Here is a 24,088-nt window from a genome sequence, read left to right on the forward strand (position 1 = left end):
TACTGAATTGCAGAATAAATGAAGGAGTGTAAGAGAATAGAAAAGGTAGGAATGGAAGGGGAACCTGTGAGGTAGGTGTTGGCATGTCCATCTTACAGTTAAGGAAACGGAGGCAAGCAGAGGCTAAGTGACTTGACTAAGGTCACACGGCTTAATAAGCTGCTCAGATAGAACTTGAAATTAGGTCTTTCTGACCTGGCCCAGCTCTCTACTAGGTCTACCTGCTAACAGCTGCCTCAGAAGGGGACAGGTTAGGAAACCAAACAGAGGATTTAATTTTTGACCCTGGAGATAACAGAGAGCCACTGGACTTTACTGAATCGGGGGGGGGGGGGGGGGGGGGGACAGGGTCAGATCTGTCCTTGAGTGGAGGACAACAGGCCAGCCTTGAGTCCTCTGACTCCGACTGTTCCTGTGTGAATCTGGCCTTCTGCAGACATTGGAGCTCAGAGTGCAAAATCCACGGCCCCGTACCATGCTCACTCCCTGGCCTGGGCAGCTGGCAGAGCTGGCTTCTAATTCTGGTTGTGCCTGGCCGGGGCACAGGACAGTGCACGGCCTAGTGGCCGGAGAGCAGGACCAGAGGGAAGAACTGGGCCCGAGGAATTAAGTCATCATTACTACTTGACGTCTCTTGGTCTCAGTCTCCTGCAGTCCAGCGCTGTGGCAGCTCTTGCACCCAAGACCCAAAGACCCTCCCTCCCCCGACCCAGTTTTTCCATGGGAAGCATGAAGAGGTTGGAGCTTGGGCCACGTGACCGTAAAGGTTCTAAACCTTAATTAAAGCTCCGCCGCGAGGTGATGACTTAGAACGTCCATTCCCTCTGCCCGCCCAGGAGGGAGCGAGCAGGAGGAGCTGCGCCCATTGCACGGATGGGGAAACTGAGCCCACGAACGCCGCACCCATTGCACGGATGGGGAAACTGAGCCCATGGACGCCGCACCCACTGCACTAACGAGCAGCCTTCGTCACCTTGGAAAGGGGACAGGCGTCCCGGGCTCCCACGACACTCCGCCGGTCCCGTGACCGTTTTCCCAGTCCGTGCAATCACGTGGGCGCCTGTCATGTGACAGTCGGCAGTGCCCCTATCTCGGCGGGCTGCGCGGAGGAGTGCAAGGCTGCACTTGGGCCGCTCGGGATCATGGGCGCCGGGGCACGCGTGTCCGCTGCCCGGGGGGGCGGCCTTCTCAGCTTGACCTCGCTGCTGCTGCTGCTGGGGCTGGGCGCGAGCCGCGGGGAGTCCTGGGGTGAGTGACCCCGGCCCCCCACTCTCCCCGAGCTCCCCTCTCCAGGAAGTGCCCCCAGCGGTCCCCCAAAGCCCTGCTCCCCAGCCCCCAGAACGTAACTCCCTGAACCCTGCCCTCCCAGACCAGCCCCGAAACCAACCGCATCCCAGTTCCCTCCCCCAAACGTGTTCCCCAATTGCTCCCCTAAACGCCGGCCCTTCCCCGGCCACGTACTCAAAGCCCCCCTCCCCCAGGCCCTGTCCACCATCCCTGTCTTAGCCTGACCCCTCTAACCCCAGCCCCTTCCCCCTCTTCACTGCGGCTGTTCCAAACCTCCTTCCCCTTGGCCCTGTCAGAGTGGACTTGGCTTCCCACAGGACCAGAGTACAGAGGCTGCTGTCGGGGCATTTTATGTGCCAGTCACTGTGCTGGACCTACTGTGTGCCAAGCAGGAGCCGGGTGCTGGAGGTACAAATGGAAAAGTGTCTGGCCTTCCTCAACCCAGATCATGGGGCAACCTCTACTTAAAGTGCCCCCCCACCCAGCAGCTAGTGCCTTCACCTCTTCTTTATTTTGTATGTTCAGATAGACACAGGTCCCTTCTGAAATACAATGGAAGCTTTTTGAGGACAGGGCCTGTTTCATGTTTGTATTTATTTCCCTATGCTTAGCACAGTGTCTGGTATATAGTAGGCATTTAATAAATGCTCGTGGGTTCTTTTTTTAATTGCCCCCAAGGAGCTTCATCAACCCCCATTTCTGTATTCTCTGATGAAGAGGTGGCCCTCCCTTGCCAAGGCCATCCTTCTACTTTACTCCAGATCCTATCCCTTGATATTTCTTCTGGAAGATTTCTGGATCAATCAGTCATTCCCTCCCCCCTAACCCCTATCTTCAATCTCTCTGTATCTGCTGATTCCTCCTCTGCTTACCCAAACTCCTCCATCTTTAAAAAAAATGTTCATTAGATTCTGATGTGCCCTCAAAATATCTCCTCTGTCTCTGTCTGTGTCTCTCTCAGACTCTTAGAAAAGGTCATCCACACTTGTAATTGTCTCCATTTTTCTGTCTGCCACTTAATCATTCGTTCTATGGTTGCATAAAATCTTCATTTGCCTAAGTCCAGTGGCCTTTTCTGCTGGTTCATCCTTCTTGGACTCCAGCTTTTGAGGCCATCAACCACATCCCATTTTTAAAAACTCTTCCCTTGGTTTCCATGACATGTTCTTGGTTCTCTTCCTAATTGGCCACTTCTTCTTTTGCTGGCTCGTCATCTGTGTCCCACCTAATAGTGAGTGAATGAATATTCACTTACTGACTGACTTACTAGGCACCGGGCTTCGTGGTGAGCACATAGATACAAAAACGAGACAGTTCCTACCCTTAAGTCGATTACAGAAAGCTAGGAGAGGGGGGGCCAGGAAAAGGTCTGTATAGTCACAGAGACATGGGATTACTGTTTGAAGAGCAGATGATTAAAAAAAGGAGAGGGAGGGAGTTGGGGGAAGAGCAGGGCAGATGACAAGATTTCAAGGCAGGCATTTGTTTTCTGGTGGTAGATAGTTAGATTGGATGTGGTGTGGTCTATGGCCATTTAGTAGCCAGCATTTGGACAGTGCTTTAAGGTTTGTATCTGGTCCTCACAGCAACCCTTTAAGGTTGGTTGCAGTTATTAGCCCTATTTTATGGGTGAGGAAACTGGGGCCAAGAGAGGTTAATTTGACTTGCCTAGAATCACACAACTGAATGTTTGAGGCAGGATTTGAACTCAGGTCTTCCAGACTCCAAGTCCTGGCCTATCCACTGTGCCACTTAGCTTCCTGATGATTTTGTGTTAGCCAGTTTTCTACTTACTCATTTATTAGGATCTCTTAGCTGTAGGACAGTTTCAAAGCTGAATGGATTAATTTGTGGGTGGGTGGGAGGTGGGGATGGCCTTTGGAGGTTCTGTCTTGAAGCTGACTATTCTAGGTGGGGTTGCATCTGCAGGACAGGTGGCAAGATGTCCAGGTATGCCCTGGTTTCCTCGTGGTGGATTACTGTATGGGATATCAGCATTCCTCAAAGTTTTGTACTGTGCCCTCTCTTTCTCCTCTCTCCTTTGATAAGGTGCTTACAGATTATCATTTTTATGGACATAATTTCCCAAATCTCCATCTCTCCGCACACACATACACACACACACACACACACACACACACACACACACACACAAATTTCTTTCCAGAACCCTGGTGCCATGTTACCAGCTGCCTGCTGGACAACTCCACCTGGATCTCCATCAGTATTTCAAATAAAGAACATTCAAGCATAATTCATTCTATTTCCCCTGAAACCTTCCCCTCTTCCTAACTTCTTTATTTCTGTTTAGGGCACCATTGTTTTTTCAGTCACCCATGTTTGCAGACTCAGTATGTGGCCCTGTACAGTCTCAACCCTTTTTTTTTTTTTAAACTTCAGCCTGTTTTAGGGTGTGTGATTTATTTATGAATTCATCTATTATCTATATGTTGGGTTTTTTTTTTGGTTCTTTTTCAGTGGTGCCTGACTCTTTGTGAAGAGTCTTGGCAAAGGTACTGGAGTGGTTTGCCATTTCCTTCTCCAGCTCATTTTACAGATGAAGGAACTGAGGCAAACAGGGTTAAGTGACTTGCCCAGGGTCACACAGCTAGAAAGTATCTTGAGGCCAGATTTGAACCTGGGGAAGAGTGAGTCTTCAGTGGCACAATCAGTGGGTACATCTTGTCACTTTCTCCTCAGCGACCTCTTTCCCATCTCTCTGCCTCTCCCCACTCATACAGCCTCTACCCAGGCCCTCATTACCTCTTGCCTAGACCATTGCAGTAGCCTCTTTGATGGGCTCCCTGCCTTCTCTAGACCATTCTCCAAACCGTCGTCCAGTTGACACTCCTAAAACAGAAGTGACCATCTTAATTCCCCACTCCAGAATCTTCTACAACTCTTTATTACCTCCATGATATTAAATATTAAATCTCCAGCCTGGTATTTGAGGCCCCCTGCCATCTGACTGTCACCTGCATTTCCAGTATCTGTATTACTCCCCTCCGCACACTCCATGTCACGTAATCTGTTGCCTTATCTCATCTCCCCCCTCCACGTCTTTGTACAGGCAGTCTCCCCTGTTTGGAAAGTACTCTTACCTCACATCTGTCCTATAGGATCCCTAGCTTCCTTCAAGACAGCACAGATGCCTCCTTCCAAATGAGATCTTTCTGTAGTTCCCCAGCTTTATTACTCCTTACCTTTTGAAGTGTCATTTTGCCTACTCTGTACCTAATTTGGATGTGTGTGTTATTGCTCTCCAGGAGAATGTAAGCTTTTTAGGGCAGGACTGTTTCATCACTGTATCGCCAGCACTAAACACAGTACCTTGCATAGAAGCAGATGTTTGTTGGATTGAAATAAACCCCCTTTGCCAAACCTTTTCCCCAAACTCCTTTACTCGGGACCTTCGCCAAACTTAGATGAGGTGGTGAGTTCTTAGGAACATTGTAGAATTTAGAGGTCAGCCTCCTGGCATCTCCACTAACATGGATTTCCTGACTCTCTCTCAAATCCCACACCTGGCCCCCGCCTCTGTCTTTCTGTGCACACACATAGGCTTACGTTCGGCTCCCATTCCACACTCCCTCCCCCGAGGTTATCTCCTTTCTTCCCCGCTCCGCCCTTTGGTCTCCCTACCTGCACTGTCCCTCACACGATGTCCTCCAAGCTCTGAGTCCTGCTCCCTTCGCTGGCTAGCTACTAACTCAGTGTGACCCCTTCCCAGTTCAAGGAGCCCCCCGGGTGGATTTCCAGGAGCGATACTTTGAACAGCTTTTGGATCATTTCAACTTTGAGAGCTATGGCAACAATACCTTCCTCCAGCGGTTCCTAGTGACAGGTAAAGTCTGGCAAAGAAAGTGGGAGGGGGGGGACTTCAACTTGGGCTCTCTCCACAAAAATAATTACCATATATGTATTTTGTTTGTACATACACATATACATATATGGTAGTTGAGTAGTTGAGGGCCGTTGGTAGTATGGGCAGTGGAAGACTCACTCTCCAGGCTGGCTTTCTGTCAAACTGTCCAGCCAGGAGAGGCCAGTGGATGGGGAAACCATTACTCCAGGGCCCCTAGGTAGAGCCCCAGCCTGCCCTGCAGAACATAAGCCTCTTGAGGGGAGGGAATGTTTTGGTTTAGTTTGGATTCCCTGCAACTTAGCCTTTTGAGTTAACTAGTCTTGGGGCTCCCAGAAGTGGGAGTGAGAAGAAATCCAGCTTCTGGTTTAAAGTCCAGGTCTGATTTCAGTAAATTACAACAAGCCTTTCCCTGGAGGAGACAACCTGGGATGTTTTCTTTGATGGTTAGAGACCACCCTATCTCTTTCTCTTGGTATGTCTTACAGAGAAGTTCTGGAAGAAAAGAACAGGACCAATATTTTTTTACACGGGAAACGAAGCTGATGTCTGGGCCTTTGCCAATAACTGCAATTTCATTCTGGAGCTAGCGTCAGTTGAGGAAGCTCTGATCATTTTTGCTGAGCATGTGGGTATAGTGTGACTGTTTCTCAGGGTTGGGGTTCCTGCCTGGGCAGGTAACAGGAAGCTGACTCTCCAGTCAAGTCGAGGAAAAGATCGTGCCCCTATCCTCTTCCTTCCATGTTTGTTTTGGTTCATGTCAAAGCAGCTCTGCTTTTGTATCAGGACATTAGCCATTGGGCCCAAAGACAGTTTCTTGTCTGGCCCACATTCAAATAGCCCTGATGGAATCAGCTTTTTACTCAGGCTTTGAAAGAAAAGTTGCACGTTTAGTTATTTTCACCCAGTTCATAATGGGATGTTCTGTTTTGTTTACAATTGGAATGAAAATATTTTGAATAATTTCTGGCATTTAAAGATATAATCAGACCCCTTGTGTTCTCCATTCCTGCCTTTGTCATCTTTTAACACGCATGGGTCTGGCATACACACCTCTGATGCTCAGAAATGAGGTTGAGCTACCCCTGTGCAGTGGATTTGCCTGAGACCTAAAAGGGAACAGGCCAGCTTATGGCCTTGGCCAATAGAGCCCTGATGCTGGGCTGAGATGGGATTGTTGGAGTCAGTCTGTTTTTTGTTCTTATTTTCCAGCGCTACTATGGAAAGTCTCTCCCATTTGGGGTCCAGTCCACCAGGAAGGGATATACAGCCCTGCTTACAGTGGAGCAGGCCTTGGCTGACTTTGCTGTACTGATCGAGGCCCTGCAAAAGGAATACAAGGCCGAGAATGTGCCTGTCATCACCTTTGGAGGGAGGTGCGTCCCTGTGGATCCACATGGTGGCTAAGGGGCAGGTGTTGCACAAGCTCAGTCTTTGGGGTAAATCTCAGAATAAGGCTGGCCTTCTCAGGTCAGCCCTACTGTCCCTCCAGCCCCAGATTTTTCCTCCATGTCCTCTGCCATGGTATCTCACTGGGTGCCTAGCTTATTAGAAGTTTCTAGTAGAGGAGAACACTAAGGAACTAAGGTATGTGCCTTAGCTCTCCAGGTTTTCCTAAATGACCTGCTGTGGTTTGGATTTACAGGGGATAATCCAAACCCTCCCAGAATGGTTTTATATTCCCAATCCCTGCCACCTCTCTGCCAGCTGGTGCCAGTTCACAGCAGTGAATTTGCCATTGGACATTTTGAGCTGGATGTACCACAGGCATAAGCTTAACATATCCAAAACCACTCGCTCATCTTTCCTCCCAAACCCACCCCTGTGCCAGGCGTCCGTGTTTCTGTTGAGGACACCATCATCCTTCCGGTCACTTAGGTTCAAAACCTTGCCCATCCTTGACCCCTCCCTCTTACCCTCACACATCCAGTATCAGTCCCCTTCTCTCCACTGACACAGCTGCCATCTTGGCCCAGACCCTCATCACCTCTCCCCTGGATCTTCCTGCCTTCAGCCACCCTCTGCTCGAAGCTGCTAGTGATTACATTACTCCCTCACTCAGTAAACTACAGTGGCTCCTTAGTGCCCCTAGGAGCAAATATAAAAGCCCTTGTTTGGCTTTTAAAGATGTTCATGACCTGGCTTCAGCCTACTTTCCAAGGCTTATTAAACTTTACTTACCCTCACATTCTCTCCATTCAAGCCAGACTGGCCTTCTTGCTATTTCTCATGCATATTTCCTCTCCCTAGGCCTTTGTCCTGTCTCTTCCTCATTCCCTCCTCACCTTTGCTTCTGAGGGTCCCTGGTTTTATTCAAGGCTCAGCTCAAGCACCATATCATACATGAAGCCTTTCCTGATCCCTCTGGCTACTGCTGCCTTTGCCTGGAAATTCTCTCGTATCAGTCCCATCTCTACCTGCCTGTGTACACCTGCCTAGCTCCTCAAGGGCAGGGGCTCTTAGCACACTGCTTATTGATTGGCTGGTGATAATACCTGCCTTCATAGGATTATTTTTTTGTCTTTCTTGTGAAGCATCATTTTATTTAATCCTCCCAACACTCCCCTGAAAAGAAAAGAGCATCCCTGACTTCAAATGAAGAAAGTAAGAACCAGAAAGGCTAAGGGGACTTGCCCCAGGGTCAGGAGGACTTCTTATTGGTTCTAAAATTCTCTCCTGTGGGCCCCAAGGAGGAGTTTCCGTCTGTTCCCCAGTTCTGCAGCTATTCCAGGCCTGGGGGAATTTTAACTGCTCTCTAGACATGGAAGTGGAAGAGTACGTGTATGACACAGATACTTCTGTGGAGTAGGCCTTGAAGGATGGGTGGGATTTAGATAATAATAGCAGCTCCTTTTCATATAGCACTTTACAGTTCAGAAAATTATTTCCACACCCTCCATTCGGTGAGGTAGATAGCACAAGTATTATAACCCCCATCTAGGGCAGCTAGGTGGCACAGTGGATAGAACACTGGCCCTGAAGTCAGGAGGACCCGAGTTCAAATCCGGCCTCAGACACATAACACTTACTAGCTGTGTGACCCTGGGCAAGTCACTTAACCCCAACTGCCTTAAAAAAAACCCCAAACCATCTTAAACAAATACGTTTTGAAGGTGGGATCGAGCCTAGTATTTCCAGGGGGACAGTAAGGATCTTGGCCTGACAGGAGTTGAGAGAATGTGTTGGGGAGACAAAGCTGGAGAGAGTCAGGAGGCAGGAGTATCTCAGGCAGAGCCTTCTCTTGTTGCCCCCAGTTACGGAGGGATGCTCAGCGCCTACATGAGGATGAAGTACCCCAACCTAGTGGCCGGAGCACTGGCTGCCAGTGCTCCTGTGCTTTCCATCGCTGGTATTGGAGATTCCCGCCAGTTCTTCAGAGACGTCACTACTGTAAGTTGGCCCAGCACCCCAGTCTGCAGGAGCCCCAGTGGTCCCAGCAGTGGCTCTTGCCCAGCATCATGCAGCCATTAGCCCTTGAACGGTCTTGTACTATACTCATCTGTGTACATGTATGCCACGTACCAGCATGTGAGCTCCTTGCAAGCAAGGGCTGCTTATTTTTTGTCTTCAGATATTGAATTAAATTGAATTGGCGTCACCATAGATCCTTCTCTTTCGCCTCTGTGTCCTGCATTGCCATGGTTTTCCCCAGGGAAAGGGCATAGGGTTTGGCTTGTAGTAGGGAATAGAGGGGGAACTCACATGCTTTGGGGTTTCCCCCTCCCCAGGATTTTGAGAACTACAGCCCTGAGTGTGTCCAGGGAGTGCGAGAAGCTTTCAGACTAATCAGAGACCTGTACCTACAACAAGGTAACATTAATTCTTCCTCATGTTTGTAGTTTCACATATGCTGATCTATTTGGTCATTGAGTATCTCTGGAACAAAGGCAGAGCAGGTATCCTCATTTCACTGATTAAAAAAACCAAACAAACCTGAAGCCCCAGGTCACATACATGCTCAGGGTCACAGTGATTTGGTAGTGATAGAGTCCTGCATCCTGATTCCGCTCCTTCCCCCCAAACCATACTGCCATAGGCATCAGTGGACACCTCCATGTAGTGAGAAAATTGCCTGGGAGTCAGGTATCTCCGCCTCTCAGGGAAAATGTTGCTTCTTGGACCCTGAGCCAGCTGAGGGGAAGATGTATGCACTGGCCTCAGAATATCCTCTTAGCTCCATTTTGCTCAGGAAACAGCATCCCCTTGGGATGTAATGACTAGCATATTCCTTCTTTTCTTCTTCTCCTCAAAGCCTTTGACAGAATCAGCCAGGAAATGGGCACCTGCACACAGCCCTCAAGTGACTCAGCCATCAACCAGCTGTTTGAGTTTGCCCGAAATGCTTTCACCATGATCACAATGATGGACTACCCCTACCCCACTGATTTCCTGGGCCATTTCCCAGCCAATCCTGTCAAGGTAAGGAGTCCCAGGGGCCACTGGACATTGGAGAGAGGGTGAAAGAACATCTGCCAGAGCTGAGGATTCTTGTTCCTGAATAACAAATCCTAGCAGATGGAAGGAGGCAGAGATGGGCAGTCTGGCTTAGCCTGAGCCATCTTGTTTGAGCCTGTGGCAAGGTGCTCCTAAGTCCATGGCTATAAGAGCTTTCCAAAATGAGATTAAAAGGGAACAATGAATTCAGGTGAAGTCCGGGCACTTAAAAGTTTAAAACTTAGAGGATTGAGAACTGAAGGGAACTTTACAGGTCATCTGCTCCAAAACCATCATTTTACAAATGAGGAAACTGAGGCCCACAGATGTGAGGTGACTAGCCAAGGGTCCCACGGGCAGTAAACAACAGAGCTGGGATTCACACCCAAGGCTTTTGAACAAGAAATGTCCATTTTGTTTCCACAATCCCACTGCCTTCATGAGCCATCCCACTTCTATCCCTGGGACCAAGGTTCCCCCCTGTGTCACCAAAATTATCCTCCCAGTTTGTGCTGGAGATGATGAGAGTCAAGACCATGGTCCTGGAAGTCTTGTGTCCCAAGCTCAGAATTCCTGAACTCTGCTCCCCACTAAGATAAGTAGGGAGACTGACCAGCATGTCTCTTACCAGGTGGGATGTGATCGGCTACTTGGTGCAAAAAATCGGATCCAGGGGCTCAGGGAACTGGCTGGTAAGTCCTCAAATTCCCTGGGGTGAGCTAGGTCTGGGAGCCTGCTGAGTGGAGGGCAATCTGAGCAATTTCCTCCCCCAGCAACCAGCAACCGCAGATATAGGTTGAATGGCCCATGACTGGCCTGGTGTTTTTGGTATTCTGTGAGAGCTCAAGTTTAAGGCTGGCTTAGAATTTCATGTTCATACAGCAAAGGAATGTGAACAAGAAGCCGTTTCCTAGTCGAATCCCAGCACCCTCTGGCAAGCTAAGCTGTTCCCTAGGGGGCATGCCTATGGGCAGAGTCTTCCTTTTACTAGCTTCCCTGCTTAAGGGACCCAGCAGAGAAATGGTGAGAAGACTGTTGGGGTGGGAAGAAAAAAGGGCAGAAGTGATGGTAAGGTGGGTGTAAGAGGAGCAGTAAGGAATAAGGAAGGGTAGAGAGAAGGCGGCTCCTAAGAGCTGACCTAAACAAATGGCTTGTGCTGGAAGGGATCTCACAGCACCTTGGTGGTGCAGTGAGTGCTGGCCTGGGAGTCAGGAAGACTTGATATTCAAATATTTCTTCAGATACCTACTAGATGTGTGACCCTGGGCAAGTCACTTAACACCTGTTTCAGCCTCAGTTTCCTTATCTTTAAAATGGATCAAATGAGGGAACATATGAAGTGCTTTGCAAAACATTGTGTTGTTTAAATGCTTGCTGTTATTAGACCATCCTAGTCCAGCCCCATCATTTTAAAGATGAGGAAACTGAGCTCCAGAGAGGGGCAGTGATTTGCCTGAGGATTCCCAATTAGTGAAGTGTCAGAGCTCCCATCTCACTAGCAAGTCTAGGGAGGTACGTGTTGGCACTGTCTCTGGTTACTGTGGCCCTGGCATCCATGGGGAGCGTCAGATGTGCTGACCCTTGGGCTCTCCCTCTGCCCTAGCTCCATGGGTGTGACTGTAGCAAGAACTGGAGTCTGATGCTCAGCCACAGCCTGTGCCCATCATCTCTGTTCTGGGTTGTACCTCTGAGGGTGAGTGTTGGGGCCAGTGATGCAAGAGTCCAGGACTCCCCCCTCTACTTGTCCAGCCCAACAGCCCCACTAGTGCATCTGGATTGAGTTGTATTTATCTTTATTCAGTAATTCACTGGTGCCCAGATGGCCACACTGATGCTCAGAGAAAGGAGGCCAGATTAAGGTGGGCAGCCTTTCTCCCCCACCTGCTGTAACTTCCTGCTAGCCTCATCTGCTTTTCATTGGTAACCAGAGGGTTGAGGGTGGGTTTCTCTTTTCTGTGGGGCTGGAACTCCAGCCTGGGGTAGAGCAAAGATGCAAGAAGCGTGATCCAGCAGTGGCTGTGGCAGGAAGCCCACCTCCCGCCAGGCCCAACCTGCTGGCTTGGACACCAGGACTGTAGCCTCCTTGGTCCTGGTGCTCAGAGAGCCCCCACCTGTGACATAGAGCTGGTCCTCGTGCCCAACCATGCTCAGCTGGCATCGGCCCAGGGAGATGAGACGCAGGACTGTCCACTGGTCTGTGCTTGGGCTGTAGCACTCAGTCTCAGCAACGTGGACCCACGCCCCTGCCTGTACACACAAGTGGTTTTCAGTCATGTCTAGCTACCCATCCTTGGGAGTCCTAGGAGTTCCCAAGAAGACCAGGATTCTCAGGGCCTTACACCATGACGGGAATAAAGTACATTAGCAGGAGACCCGAGTTCTGCCTCTGACATGAGCTGTCTGCATGGTCTTAGACACTCGTGTCTCTGAGGCCTCAGTTTTTTCACCTATAAGATAGAAATGAGTTTGGGGATGGGGTGGGTTACAGTACTTAATGGCTGCCCCCCTATGCATCCCTTGCTCAGTTAAGCCAGGCTCAACCTTCCCCCACCCTCCAGCTTCTCCCCACGACACTCACTGGGCTAAGGGTCCGACCTCCAACACAGAAGAGGGTGTTTCTGGAAGCTGCAAGGCTGTGTTCACAGCGGGAGAAAGTCAGTGGGTGGTTGGGGACCCAGCGATGCAGACGTGGAAGATAACTGCTCAGTAGATTTAAGGTCTTACCTGAAGAGAAGCCACCTTGAGTGAGGAAGGGAAGAAATGGTTGAGGTAGAATAGGGGAAGTCACATAGTTCCTACCCTCTTGTCAAACTCTAAAGACCTCACATTTAATAGGGAGACCTGGTCCCTAGAGCCTCCATCTCATCCTGCCCTATCCCCCAGATTTGCTTTAATGATATTATAAATGCCATGGTTTACCTAAACTGGAAGTTCTTAACCTGGGGTCCATGAACTGTGTTTTCTCCCTCCCTGCCTCCCTCCTTCCCCTTTGCCCCATCCATTCTATCTGTCTCAATATGTACATATATCCACACATATCCACAAACCTAGACAGGGTTTTCCAAAAGTCTGTCTTAAGTGGAGTGTTAGTAATTTTTAATATGATGAGTTTCCTTTAATCTGTATATTTTATTTTTTGCATTAAAAAAACACTACTGGGAGAAAGTGTGCATAGGCTCCACTAGACTGCTAAAGGGGTCCATAATAAAGAAACGTTAAGAGCCCCTGATTTAACCCCTCCTGGCAGCTTGCTTTATGTTTTCAGACTATGCCACCTTTTAGAAAGTAAATTTCTTTTGTTTCTTTCCCACTGATAAAGAAAGATTGGTGTGTGTTTGGTCCCCAGACTTGCTCAAGCTCCCAACAAGGGTTAAAGTTTAGGCAACATTCCTGTCTGAGCTTGGCCTCTCTCTGTCCATTCTTCTTTCTCCCTTTCCTTCCTCAGTTTCTCCAGTTGGACAGGGAAGGGGAGCCATCTTTCAGTTAGCTCACCTGCTATATAGAGAAGGCCCTCATGTGTGGTTCCAGCATGGTCAGCCACAGGTACAGGGAAAGGCACCAGCCACTTCCAGGTGTCCTGAATGGGCTCATAAGCTTCCACGGTGCTAGTGAGTTTCCCCAAAAGTGTCCCGCCGCCTACAGCCACAATAGCCTTGCCTAGGACAGCCCCATGGAATCGGCTTCTCCTCTGTAGCATGCCGGCTACCTGCAGCCAGGTACCATGCTGGGGATCAAATCGAAATACCTAGGGGTCCAGGGATCACTGTGAGTAGGATTTGCGTTCCAGAGTATAGATAGCCCTTCTTCCCTTAGCCCTCCCTCCTTTTGGATGCCTGTGTGCACCCATTAAGAAAGGAAAACTGAAGCCCTGATTATTGGCCAGAGAGACCACTTGGATTTCAGGCAGAAGCTGCAGCGTAGAGCTCCCCAGGCCTGCAGTCACCAGCCTGGATGACCAGGAAGGGACTCATGGTGAGTTTGGGGGATAAAGAGAAGAGCATCACTCGGCCCTGACTTCTCCTTTTTCCTCTGTCAGGGCTTCCAGGCACATAAGCCCTGTAGTTCAGTGAGTAAGACTGCAGAACATCTCTGCTTGGAAAAGTCCTTCACCTTTGTAAAGGCCAGAGGAAGGGTAGGGAGGTCTCCCCAGGATTTTGGACTCTGGCTGTCTCAAGCACGTCTCCCTCTTGTCTCAGCGTAACTGGGATCATGCTCTCCAAACCAGGGACGTGCCTGGCTCTGACTGCTTCTACTCTAAGGCCTCCTGCAAGGCTCTCACCTCATTGGATGGATGCTGACCAGCTGGGTCAAACTTGGACTGGCCTCCCAGGATATAGAGGAAGCCACTGAGCACAGCCACAGCATGATTGTACAGTGGTGTGGCCAGTCTCCCCAGCCGCCTCCAGGTCCCATTAGCCAGCATCATGGCCCACACGTCCCCACTGAGCTGGTTGTTGGGTCCACGCCCTCCCAGGACAAGCAGAGTAGGGACAGTGGCTTGTGGGCAGCCATGTTCAGTTTGCAGGGCTGGCTGGGCACCAGCGTGCATGTGGTAGCTCAGGGCCTTGGGACAGGTGAGATCAGTCTCCGTGGTGGATGTGGCCTGCACAGGGCCTTGAAGCTCTGTGGGTGACATCAACGGAAAGTGGAGCCGCCCCAACATCTTGTTGGCTTCTGGGAATCTTACAGGGCTTTTCCCCAACCAACTCCCAATCAACTCAAACACTGTTGGCTTTCTAGCCCCCTACATGCCCATCCTCTCCAGTAACTCACTCAGTGCATCCTGTTGCAACTCCTGGACATATTGCTCATCCTGAGGGGCTTCAGTGACCTTTGCAGGTGGGGTTGTGGTAGTGCCTTGGAAGGCGCAGCAGAGGCGAATGGCATCACGAACCAGTAGGACCTCAGCCGCCTGTATTGTCTCCCTGAGGTTGTCTGGTGAGAGGTGCAGCTTCCCAGAGTAGATAAAGTTGAGCACATTCTCCAGACCCCCAGGCTGAATGCCCTGCAGCTGGACAGTGGTCTCCAGGCCTGTACCACCCAGGAAAAGGGCCCGGCAGTAGCCACTGGCTGAGGCCAGGACCACTCGGTGGGCAGGGAAGTGGACACCACCAACTTCGAGGGTCACATCACACAAGACCCCCAGCTGCCACAGATTTCCAACTCCTTCTAATAGCTTCTGGGGATATGTGGCTGACACCATAGGCTGAGCTGCTGCCATGGTCCCTAAGATCCCTTTGACCTGCCGGGTGGGCCAGACAAGGAGCTGCTGACTTTGCATACTCCAAGCTCCAAGTGTTCTGGGGAATTCTTGTCAACACGGGAGAGAAGAAAGAGGGTCCCTGACTACCATTGGCTCGTTTCAATCAGGGATTTAAATGTCATCTGGGCAAGCCTGGACCTGTTTCCTCTTGCTAAGCATTGTGGATCCAGGGAGAGGCAATGTGCCTGTCTCCAGCAGTGAGCTATGCAGATTAAATTAGCATTGGTGGGAGGGGAGGGCCTTGGGGAGCATAGCCCTTGAGGCTGGATGGATTGGTCTTTACATCAAATTCATCTGTATCCAGGGGGGCTGGAAGGTGTTTCATTTTGCGGATATGGGATTGACTCTTCCAAGATTGCCCGGTCCTGTATCTAAATTTTACTTGAAAGGTAGAAGTAGCTAGAGCAGGCAGAATTCTTGAAATACCACCTGTGGAAAAAACCTTGGGTGTGCAGTATTATTTAAGTTGGCAGAGGGTGGATGGGAAGAAAAGAGGTAATGAATCTTGTCCATTAAATTATTTGGAATGTGAAATTCTTCTACAGCTCCTAACACCCATGTGATGGCATGCAGGCCAGTCATGTTATGTTCCAAACCCTCTTCTTTCCATCCTCTTAGGACTGCTTTACAATGCTTCTGGTACAGAGCCATGTTATGATATCTACAAACTTTACCAAAAGTGTGCTGACCCCACGGGTTGTGGCACAGGCCCTAGTGCAGAGGCCTGGGATTATCAGGTACAGGGCTGGGGACAGTTGGGTGGGTGACTGACTGGATGGAAAACTTCCCTATATGGTGAACCTGCCCTGACCTGGTATGTTTTGGGACGGGACATTTTTCAGGCCTGCACTGAGATCAACCTCACCTTTGACAGTAATAATGTAACTGACATGTTCCCTGAGATCCCATTCACCAGTGATCTCCGAGAGAAGTATTGTTTTGATAGGTGGGGTGTCAGGCCCCGGAAAAGCTGGATGCAGACCAACTTCTGGGGGAATAGTAAGTCATTGGTCACTTCTCACCTGCACTGTTAAAACTTGTAAAGGTTAACAGTCCATTTTCCATGGGTTCTATTCCACTCAACCATGAATGCCCCAGCCTACTTGAGGTACCCCCAAAAATAAGGGCTGCAGGAGCCAACTATAATTCCTCCAGACATGCCCCTGATCTCAGGATTCTACATTGTATCACTGGAGCTTTCCTGAATCCTAATAAGCAAATAGTTTGTTTCCAGTGAATAAGTTTTGGCCTTCACCTGTTTTGCTCATACCCTGGCCTATCCTATTCAGATCTCAAAGCTGCAAGCAACATCATATTTTCAAATGGAGACCTGGATCCCTGGGCAGGGGGTGGGGTAAGTATCTGGTAAGCCTGTGCTTCATGGCAGGAAAAGCCATCTCCCTTTCCTTTACCTAGGCTGGGTACTAGCTTCTATCCTTCTCAAATATTTTCTGCCATTGATCTGATCCAGGAACCTTCAACTCTCCCTACTTCCATTCTGGTAGGAACCAAACAAGGCAAGCTCAGCTTTCGCCATAGGGACTGACACACAGGGCTAAGGTTTGAATGAACCTCTTGCCTCTTTCTTGACTATCTCTGTCTAGTTGTGGAAAGCACCCCAGAGGTTTGGTGCTGTACTATTCTGCATGAGTCACTGTTGCCATCTTTTCCCGGGGGTTTCTTTCTTCTGAACAGATAAGGAGTAATCTGAGTTCTTCCTTGATCTCTCTCACCATCCGGGGCGGAGCTCATCATCTAGATCTCAGGTAGGGGAGCATGGGCTTCTTGAATTTCCTCTCAGTCTGTATTCCACCAAGAGCAAAATGGGGGGTGTCATCTAGTTTCTAGGGCCATGGTGGGTGATGCCTAGGGGTCATCCTAAAGCTAACAGGTGTCTAGACAGTGTTCAAAATCAACAAATTTTTATAAAATATTTTATTCAATTGATCCAACAAATAAAGAGCCTGCCGTGTGCAAATTGCCTGTGAGAATACAAAGACAAATAAGGCACAGTCCCTGCTCTCAGGAACTTAACAGGCTAAATGAAATGATACACCATACTACAGAGTAGAATAAAAGCCTCACAAGAGGTGTGTGTGGAGATAAAGTTCACCCTGAGTTGATAAGGCCTGGGCTCAAGTATGCCTCAGATACATACTGGCTGTGACTACAGCCACGTTCTTTAACCTTCTGGTGCCTCAAACAACCCTCTTAAGACGAAGATGCAGAAAAAGTACCATTCTGCATTGCAGGGCTGTTTTCCTCTGCTAGTAAAATCACTAGTTTGGATCCCCCCTCCAAAAACAAAGGGGGGAAAAGGTAAAAAGTGCTTGTGGGCAAGGAATCAGACAAGGCTACACAGAGTTGACATTTGAGCAGGATCCTTAAGGATAAGTGGGGCTTAGATAGGAGAAGGTAACTCTCTGCAATGGGCTGAAATAGATCTTGCGCGGTTAAGGAAGGCAAGCATTTATTAGGTGTTTATTATGTGCCAAGCACTTTGCTAAGCGCTTGGAATACATACACAAGTAAAAAATAAACATGGTGCCTGCCATCAAGGAGTTGGGGGGTGGGGAGGACAACACAAGCAGAAGCTGAAAACAGGAGGCAGGGAGGGAAAGGTATCCCATGAGAACATGGTGGTGAAGTCTAGAGTAATGCTGGTTCTAGACCTTTCCTCAAACTGGAGGTTCCCAGGAGAACTCACCAAAGAAAGAGGGGGGCCAAAGGGCAGGAGAGAAGGTAGCTGAAGCATGGTAGCAAAGTACAGAGTATGACTCAGTGGTTAGAAGATGATGTGATTGAAGTCAGAATCACTAGTTTGATCCCAGGGTTTTAGAAACACTCTCAGGCCACAGTCTCTACCCCTCTTCAGCCCTGCATGCCTCCTCATAATCCTGTTTCCCCTCTCACCAAACTCTGGGCTGGAGGACCTCCCAAAGGCCCAGCACAGGGTAAGCAGAATACTCACCTTTCCTGCCTTTGTTGCCTGTTCCAGAGGGTCCAATCCAGCAGACCCCATCTCTGTCATAGAGGTCCGGAAGCTAGAAGCTGAATATATCCATGAATGGGTGGAAGCAGGAAGACATAAACAGTAACATGACCTCCAAAACCTGGAAACTTTGCCATACTGGGTGGGACTCTATCTTCAGTGCCAGCCCACAGGACTGTTTCTGAAGCCGAGCCCAAAGTAGAGGCTTTAGATGTCTATTCATCCTCAGGGTTAAACTTTCAAAGTCCTATGACTGTCTCAGACAAGGACTACAGCTTGATAAGCTCAGTCCCCCAGGATCAAATATTCCGCTTCCTAAACTCATGAGCAGGATCATCACAAGGCTTGGCGACAATCTCCACTAGTCTGTGGCATCTGGGCTGTGATGAAGTATCTGCACACGGGGTTCTCTCCTAACTGGACCTACTTGACAAAACCTCCCCCTTCCTTGCTGCTCCCATATAGCTCAAGCTTTGCATTTTAGAGAATCTGGGGGAGGAGAGGTAGCAATGTGTGTCCCCCTAAAACAAAACAAAACAAAAAAAGAGGAACCCTTTACCTTTACTAGGGGTAAGCTTTTACAATATTCTGGTTCTCTAAAGGTAGATGAATTGAAGTTAGCCATGGGTGTCCTCTGCCACTCCCACCCCCCAACTATAATAGAAACTGGAATTTTCTCTCCCCCAACTCTGAGTAACAGACAGTACCATGCTGCTGCAGAAGGCTAAGCAGAAGAGTGAAGGTTCAGTCAGTCAGGACTACGTAGGAGGAGTCACACCACATTGTCTCTGTAATGAACAGCAATAAAATTTCACCTGGCTTCTAGACAAGAGCCTTGTGTGCTTACTGTAACAAGAACGGAAGGTCGCCAAATCAACAGTCATCGATCACAAGCATACAGTGTGCCAGGAGGGATATAAAGGTTTACACAAATCTATGTGGGGTACCCCAATAGTCAGGGTAGCTTTGAACCACTGTTTCATATACCCTGTTTCACATAAAAGAAGTGAGGACAATTTAATGGAAACCCAAGGATTCTTTGGGATAAAGGTGATTAGGGAGTGTTCCATGTATGGGGGTGGCCAGAAGTACACAGAGGAAGATATCAGAACAAGTTCTGGTGAACACACAGAAGTCCCTCTTGGGTGGAACATGTGTGCTGTGAAGGAGAGTACTGAGAAGTGAGGTCAGAAAGGTACAGTAACACGTAGGGGCCAGACTAAGGAGTTTCTTAGCGAGGAAGTGACCTGACTGGGATTACGAAACACCAAGGTAGATCATCCAAGGGGAGGCCTAAAGAATTCTGCCAATTTTTGCATTTAAGCTGATCTTTACAAATCCTTTTAAGACCTGTGGACTTAGAGAAGAGACTTTGTAGGAAAAGCTACTTGTGCAACATGCAAAGTCACTTCTCCAGGTGAAAAAAGGGTGTGCATATACGTATATCATGTGGCACGTGTGTGGCTACGGTTGGCACATCATCTTGTGCCACCCCTGACAACATCCTGTGGTTTAACCCTATGTTAAATAAGCTCTAAAACTTATTTCCTATATTGAGCCCTGAAGATGGGTCTTGTATCTTTCTCTTTCCTTGATATACTGAACCTAACTAGTACACACAGTCAGATGAGAGCTCTGGGTAGATCATATTCGCAGCTGTGTGGAGAATGGATTAGAGACGGGAGAGACCAGGCCTGAAGGAGGCTATGACTGATGGGAGAGATAGGGCCAGATACAAACGATGTAGAGATAGAATCAACAAGACTAGGTAACTGGACATGGAATAAAGGAGAAAGGGAAAAGTTAAGGAAGACTATGAGGCCACAAACCTGTAAGACTGGGAGGATGCTGGTGACCCCATGAGAAAATAAAGGAAGTTTAGAGAAGGGGCAGGTTTAGGATGAGATTTCATTTTAGGACTTGTTGGGTTTGATAAATCAAGGCTCTATGCAACATTTAGGATGAGCTATTTGGTAGGCTGTTGACAACATGTGACTAAGTTCAGGAGTGATTAGGGCTGGATCTATAAATTCGGGAGTCATCTGTGTAGATGACTCAATTATGTGTTCTAAAACAGCCTTTTTCTACTGATTTTACTTACCTAAATGGGATTTGGCTTTTGACATATGGGTACAGATACCTATCCCAGGAGCCATCCCTTGCCTTTACTAAGTTCACAAGGGGTGGTCATAGAGATATCTGCCTTCCAATACCTAAGTACATATAAGTAAACACAACCTCTAGCATATCACTATGAAACAGCAAAAAACTTGTAACAAAGAGGAATATTCAAGTCAGGGACCTAGAAATCACCAGAACAGATTACCAGGAAACAGTTGTTGAGGTTTTTAATGAACACACTACACAATCTCTTAAAATAAGTTATAAGTTTAATAAAATGTATAATATAGAACTCCATTATTTGGTGATTCAGAACATGGAATAAAATCCTCCCCTTTCCCCACAGGACCTAGGGTTTCTTTTGCACATTAATTTCTGTATGACAAGGTGTAATAGATTACATTGGCCTGTGAGTAAGGAGCCCTGGGTCCTAGCCCAGGTCTTCTGATTCTAAGTTCGATGCTTTTTACATTCTGTGGCTACAAATTTACTTTTAGCAGTATCCTCCCACTTTGAGGACACCAGGGCACATTTTTTCCCTTTGGTTGAAGATGAAGGTACTAGAGATCAAAATACCACCCAGTCATTTAGTTTTATAACCAGAAGGGACCATAGAGATCACCTAGTTCAATTCCCTCCACTGAGAGCCAGAGACAATGTGCATTGCTCAAAGTCAAACAGATACTGGCAGATCTGAGACTCTCCAGACTTAATCAGCTTTTCAGTGTTCTTTCTTCACTAAGCTGCCTCCCACCTGAATAATGGTCCTTAGGGAGCAATTTTGGCCAGAGAAATTAGGATTAGGGCTTTGTTGATTGAAATATGATTTCAGAGCCTATCTGTGGAGCTCAGATAACATGACCTTTCTTAAAGTTTCCATAAAAATAGCATCTTCCTCACTTTTAATTTCCTCCCCAAAGTGAAACACTGAAGTGAAGGAGTACAGAGGTACACTAATCTGGTTCGATTCAGTTCATTTTTGAGGAATTCATCCAGGGAAAGGGTGCTTTCAACAAACCAAGAAAGATCATTACCAATTCTGCCAGCACTGGGTATATATGCTCTCCTCTCCATTCTCCTACCACCCACAACACAAAAGAAAAATCAACTCAAATAAGCATTTGTTCCAGGAAACAGGAGTAGTGATAGGACAGAGTTAGCGAAAATTCATGTATTTATGTAAAGAAAAGGAAAAGACACCACTCATCTAACCTCCCACATTCTAATAGCACTTAGCATATTTTTTTCACAGTGTACAAAGTCGTCCAATGTAGACATAAACCAGACAATGCAGCTTGACTGAAAATGACTTCCACGGTCCAGCCTCCATACCTCATGGGAAAATTCACATCACTCTATGTGTCTCCCTATTTGTGAACCCCCATTCATGAATGCACATCCTTCCTAAGTTTTTCAAAATAGGAAACCACATATTATCTAGTCATGGCAAGACATTCCCAATTTCTAGCATCATGGCTTTATGAAATGTTCAAATAAATCCTATTTACTGCAGAAATGACTTTACACATGAGCTATCACTAGAAGGAATGATAAAACAGTGTCATCAAAAATTATATGGTCCCACACTGTTGACCAGTTTCACCCAACTAAGGAAGAAAGGTCATGTCCACTTAGCAACAGTTAACTATCCAATGTTCCAAGCTGTTTCCCAACTTGTAGAAAATTGCTATTTGCATTTACTCATTTGGGTAGAGTGAGGGGCCGCTCTTTCAAAAGAGAAGACCTAGTAGGGCTCCACTGACTGCCAGGAAATTAGAAGGCTCTTGGTTCACATGACACTGGGCCAGCACAAGACTCTATTCTGCGGCACTGACTGTGATCTTTTCTCACTTCTATGTCAGCTACAATCCCTACTAAATCTATGCACATTTGGGGGAAAGAATGTTTCAACAAGGATTCCATGATAAAATCGTGTAATTTCAACAAGTCAACCCCAAAGAGAAACTGTCCTTTAGAGGAAATGTCCTTTATCCCACAAGCAGACTTATTAAAACCCTTTCAGTACAAATAAGTAAGACATTACAGGTTATAGGAATTTACACTGGCCTGGATCAAGCCTGGTACACCCCAATGGGGGAATATGGCAAAGGGAGAGAGGAAAGTAAGACAAGGCTGAGTTAGACTAACTACGCCCTCCTAGCTCAGCACCACAAAGCAGCCTTTCCAGTCAGAATACCTGAGTCTAACTGATGCAAATACAAATGTATGAGCAATTTTTGACTTTGTTTCACATTGAGTCTTATATGTTTAAAAAAAAAAACAAAAAGGAAACACAGCTATAAAATTATATACGACGATGCCAAACCAGCAGCGATTCCCATACTTAACTTTCTACAAGGAACCCCGTGTCCTTCATGGATACATTCACAGTGCTTTCTGAACAATGACACTAGAAATGCTTCTTAAGCCATTTTCTTTTCCAAATGACTACACTGTTTTGTATTTGTGGAGTGAGATCAGAGTGTCTGGAATCACTGCTAAGCACACTACAATTATCTGATGAAGGCAGAATGACTTCTTGCTTATTCCATCTCTAAGTCAGGACTATAGCCTTATCCTAGAACTACAAGTTGCTGACTTATTCTTTCTCATTCTAGCTGAATCTATGATTTGAAAACCTGAGGGGAAAGAAGCCCCTAAAGCCAGTGTGCACAACCCGCTGAATCAGGGACTCCTAAGGAAAATGGCACAAGATGGCTCAGGCCCTGGTGGTCCCTCTGGACTAGGCATCCCACTTCCCACTGCTTCAGCCCTGAGTCGGATTTCATCTGGCTCCCAGCAGCTGGGTGCAGCACACACTTCACGGCTGGATTTCTAAGAATGGCTGATTTCTCCAAAGCGGAGAAAGGCTTTCCCACATTTGGTCCTCCAGGAAAGCCTGAAAATTGTGCTGTGTACAACCCCTGCTCACCTGGGAAAGGCCCCATGACCAGGAGAAGTTGTCCCCCCTCCACAAGGGTCTGTTTCTCCTGGATTTCTGTTAAGCAGGGGCCCAGATGGGAAGAGGATGAGCCTCTGTATTAAATACATATTGGTCAAGGTTGATTAGGTCCATATCATCAGAAAATAGCAGAAAAAAATACTTCAAGGTTTCTCCCAGAAAGAAGCTTTCCATCTTATCTCTTGGCTGCGGGTTGCTGGGACTCTGGACATTATCAATAGAAGAATAACCACCTGCAGGGACCTGCAAATAAGAATCACAGTGTTGTCACTTTCACTATAAAATCCAGGCCAGAGCCACAGTAAGACAAAAGTGGGCAAAAATATCTGGAAGCTACTGCTAACAGGTTCATGTTTAAACTATGGAAACGTATGTAGAAGTTATCTCAAGTATATGCAAATTAACTTTCTGCCTAGTCTATGAATGGGAAATGGTCAGGGGATCAGAAATAGCTTTGGAAGAAAAAAAAAACACAACCCTTCAGAATGTGAACTTGCAATCAACACAATCCATGCTCCCTTTCCGAAGCAAAGCTAAAAAGTACTCATTTCATACCATAACACACTTTACAACAGACATTTTGCAGTGCAAGCTCAGTAGGGAAGAAAGAGTGCCTTAGAAGATGAGCCCAAAAGGTCAACATTTATTCAACTGTAGACCTTTAAAATAGCACTTCACCCAACAAAGTTATCTGGAAGAAGAACTAGTTGCTTTCCTTTTACTCACCAATGTAGTTCTGTGAATTCATCAAAAGTTTCCTTTCTTAAAAAGGGCCACCCATCAAGCAATCCCTCCCCAAAGAGCCTTCAAGGGATATTTTCCCTTTACCCCAAAGTATGGTCAATAACAAAACCTCTCCTGACCCCAAGATGTCCCAGAACCCAGCTGGGCTGCAGCAGAAATACCCCAACACCACTGAGGGGAGAGCATTTATTAAGCTCCTCACTATATGCTAGGCACTGTGCTAAGCACTTTACAAATGTGTCTGATTTTATGCTCACACCAACCCTGGACCCTGTGAGGGAATGCTAACTAAGCAAGAAGCATACCATTCCCCATTAAAGCGGAAGAAATTGGGGCAGAGGTTAAGTAATTTGCCCAGGGTTCCACAGCTAGTGTGTGAGGCCCTCTTTGAATTCAGGTCTTTCAATGTCTAGCATTCTCTTC

The 24,088-nt window shown here is 47.6% G+C and overlaps 2 protein-coding genes and 1 pseudogene across 4 annotated transcripts in view; 1 reads left to right on the forward strand and 2 right to left on the reverse strand.

Annotated features, from left to right (window-relative positions):
* The first annotated feature begins 1,061 nt into the window (after window positions 1-1,061).
* DPP7 (dipeptidyl peptidase 7) lies at window positions 1,062-18,668 on the forward strand. The gene is made up of 13 exons (XM_020981796.2): window positions 1,062-1,248; window positions 5,018-5,131; window positions 5,638-5,777; window positions 6,362-6,525; window positions 8,404-8,539; window positions 8,878-8,959; window positions 9,402-9,568; window positions 10,215-10,275; window positions 15,465-15,583; window positions 15,689-15,845; window positions 16,136-16,200; window positions 16,542-16,612; window positions 17,845-18,668. The coding sequence occupies exons 1-13, from the start codon at window positions 1,143-1,145 to the stop codon at window positions 17,942-17,944; spliced, it is 1,482 nt and encodes a 493-aa protein (XP_020837455.1). The 5' UTR covers window positions 1,062-1,142; the 3' UTR covers window positions 17,945-18,668.
* On the reverse strand, window positions 11,360-15,470 carry LOC110205294 (kelch-like protein 9; annotated as a pseudogene). The gene is made up of 4 exons (XR_013484714.1): window positions 13,863-15,470; window positions 13,076-13,328; window positions 12,162-12,322; window positions 11,360-11,830 (listed from the first exon to the last, which is right to left on the reverse strand). The product of XR_013484714.1 is annotated as a kelch-like protein 9 (transcript).
* Window positions 18,669-20,210: 1,542 nt separating the features above from the next.
* The window catches only part of MAN1B1 (mannosidase alpha class 1B member 1), a 39,583-nt gene continuing 35,705 nt past the window's right edge, over window positions 20,211-24,088 (reverse strand). For both annotated transcript variants that reach the window (XM_020981799.2, XM_020981797.2), the window contains one exon: window positions 20,211-23,164. In XM_020981799.2, the coding sequence (XP_020837458.1) occupies window positions 22,961-23,164 (204 nt within the window). In that variant the 3' untranslated portion in view covers window positions 20,211-22,960. The remainder of the gene's footprint in view (window positions 23,165-24,088) is intronic.

The sequence above is a fragment of the Phascolarctos cinereus genome, unplaced genomic scaffold (assembly GCF_003287225.1).
Source record: "Phascolarctos cinereus isolate Bilbo 61053 unplaced genomic scaffold, phaCin_HiC Scaffold_2;HRSCAF=192, whole genome shotgun sequence".
NCBI lineage: Eukaryota > Metazoa > Chordata > Mammalia > Diprotodontia > Phascolarctidae > Phascolarctos > Phascolarctos cinereus.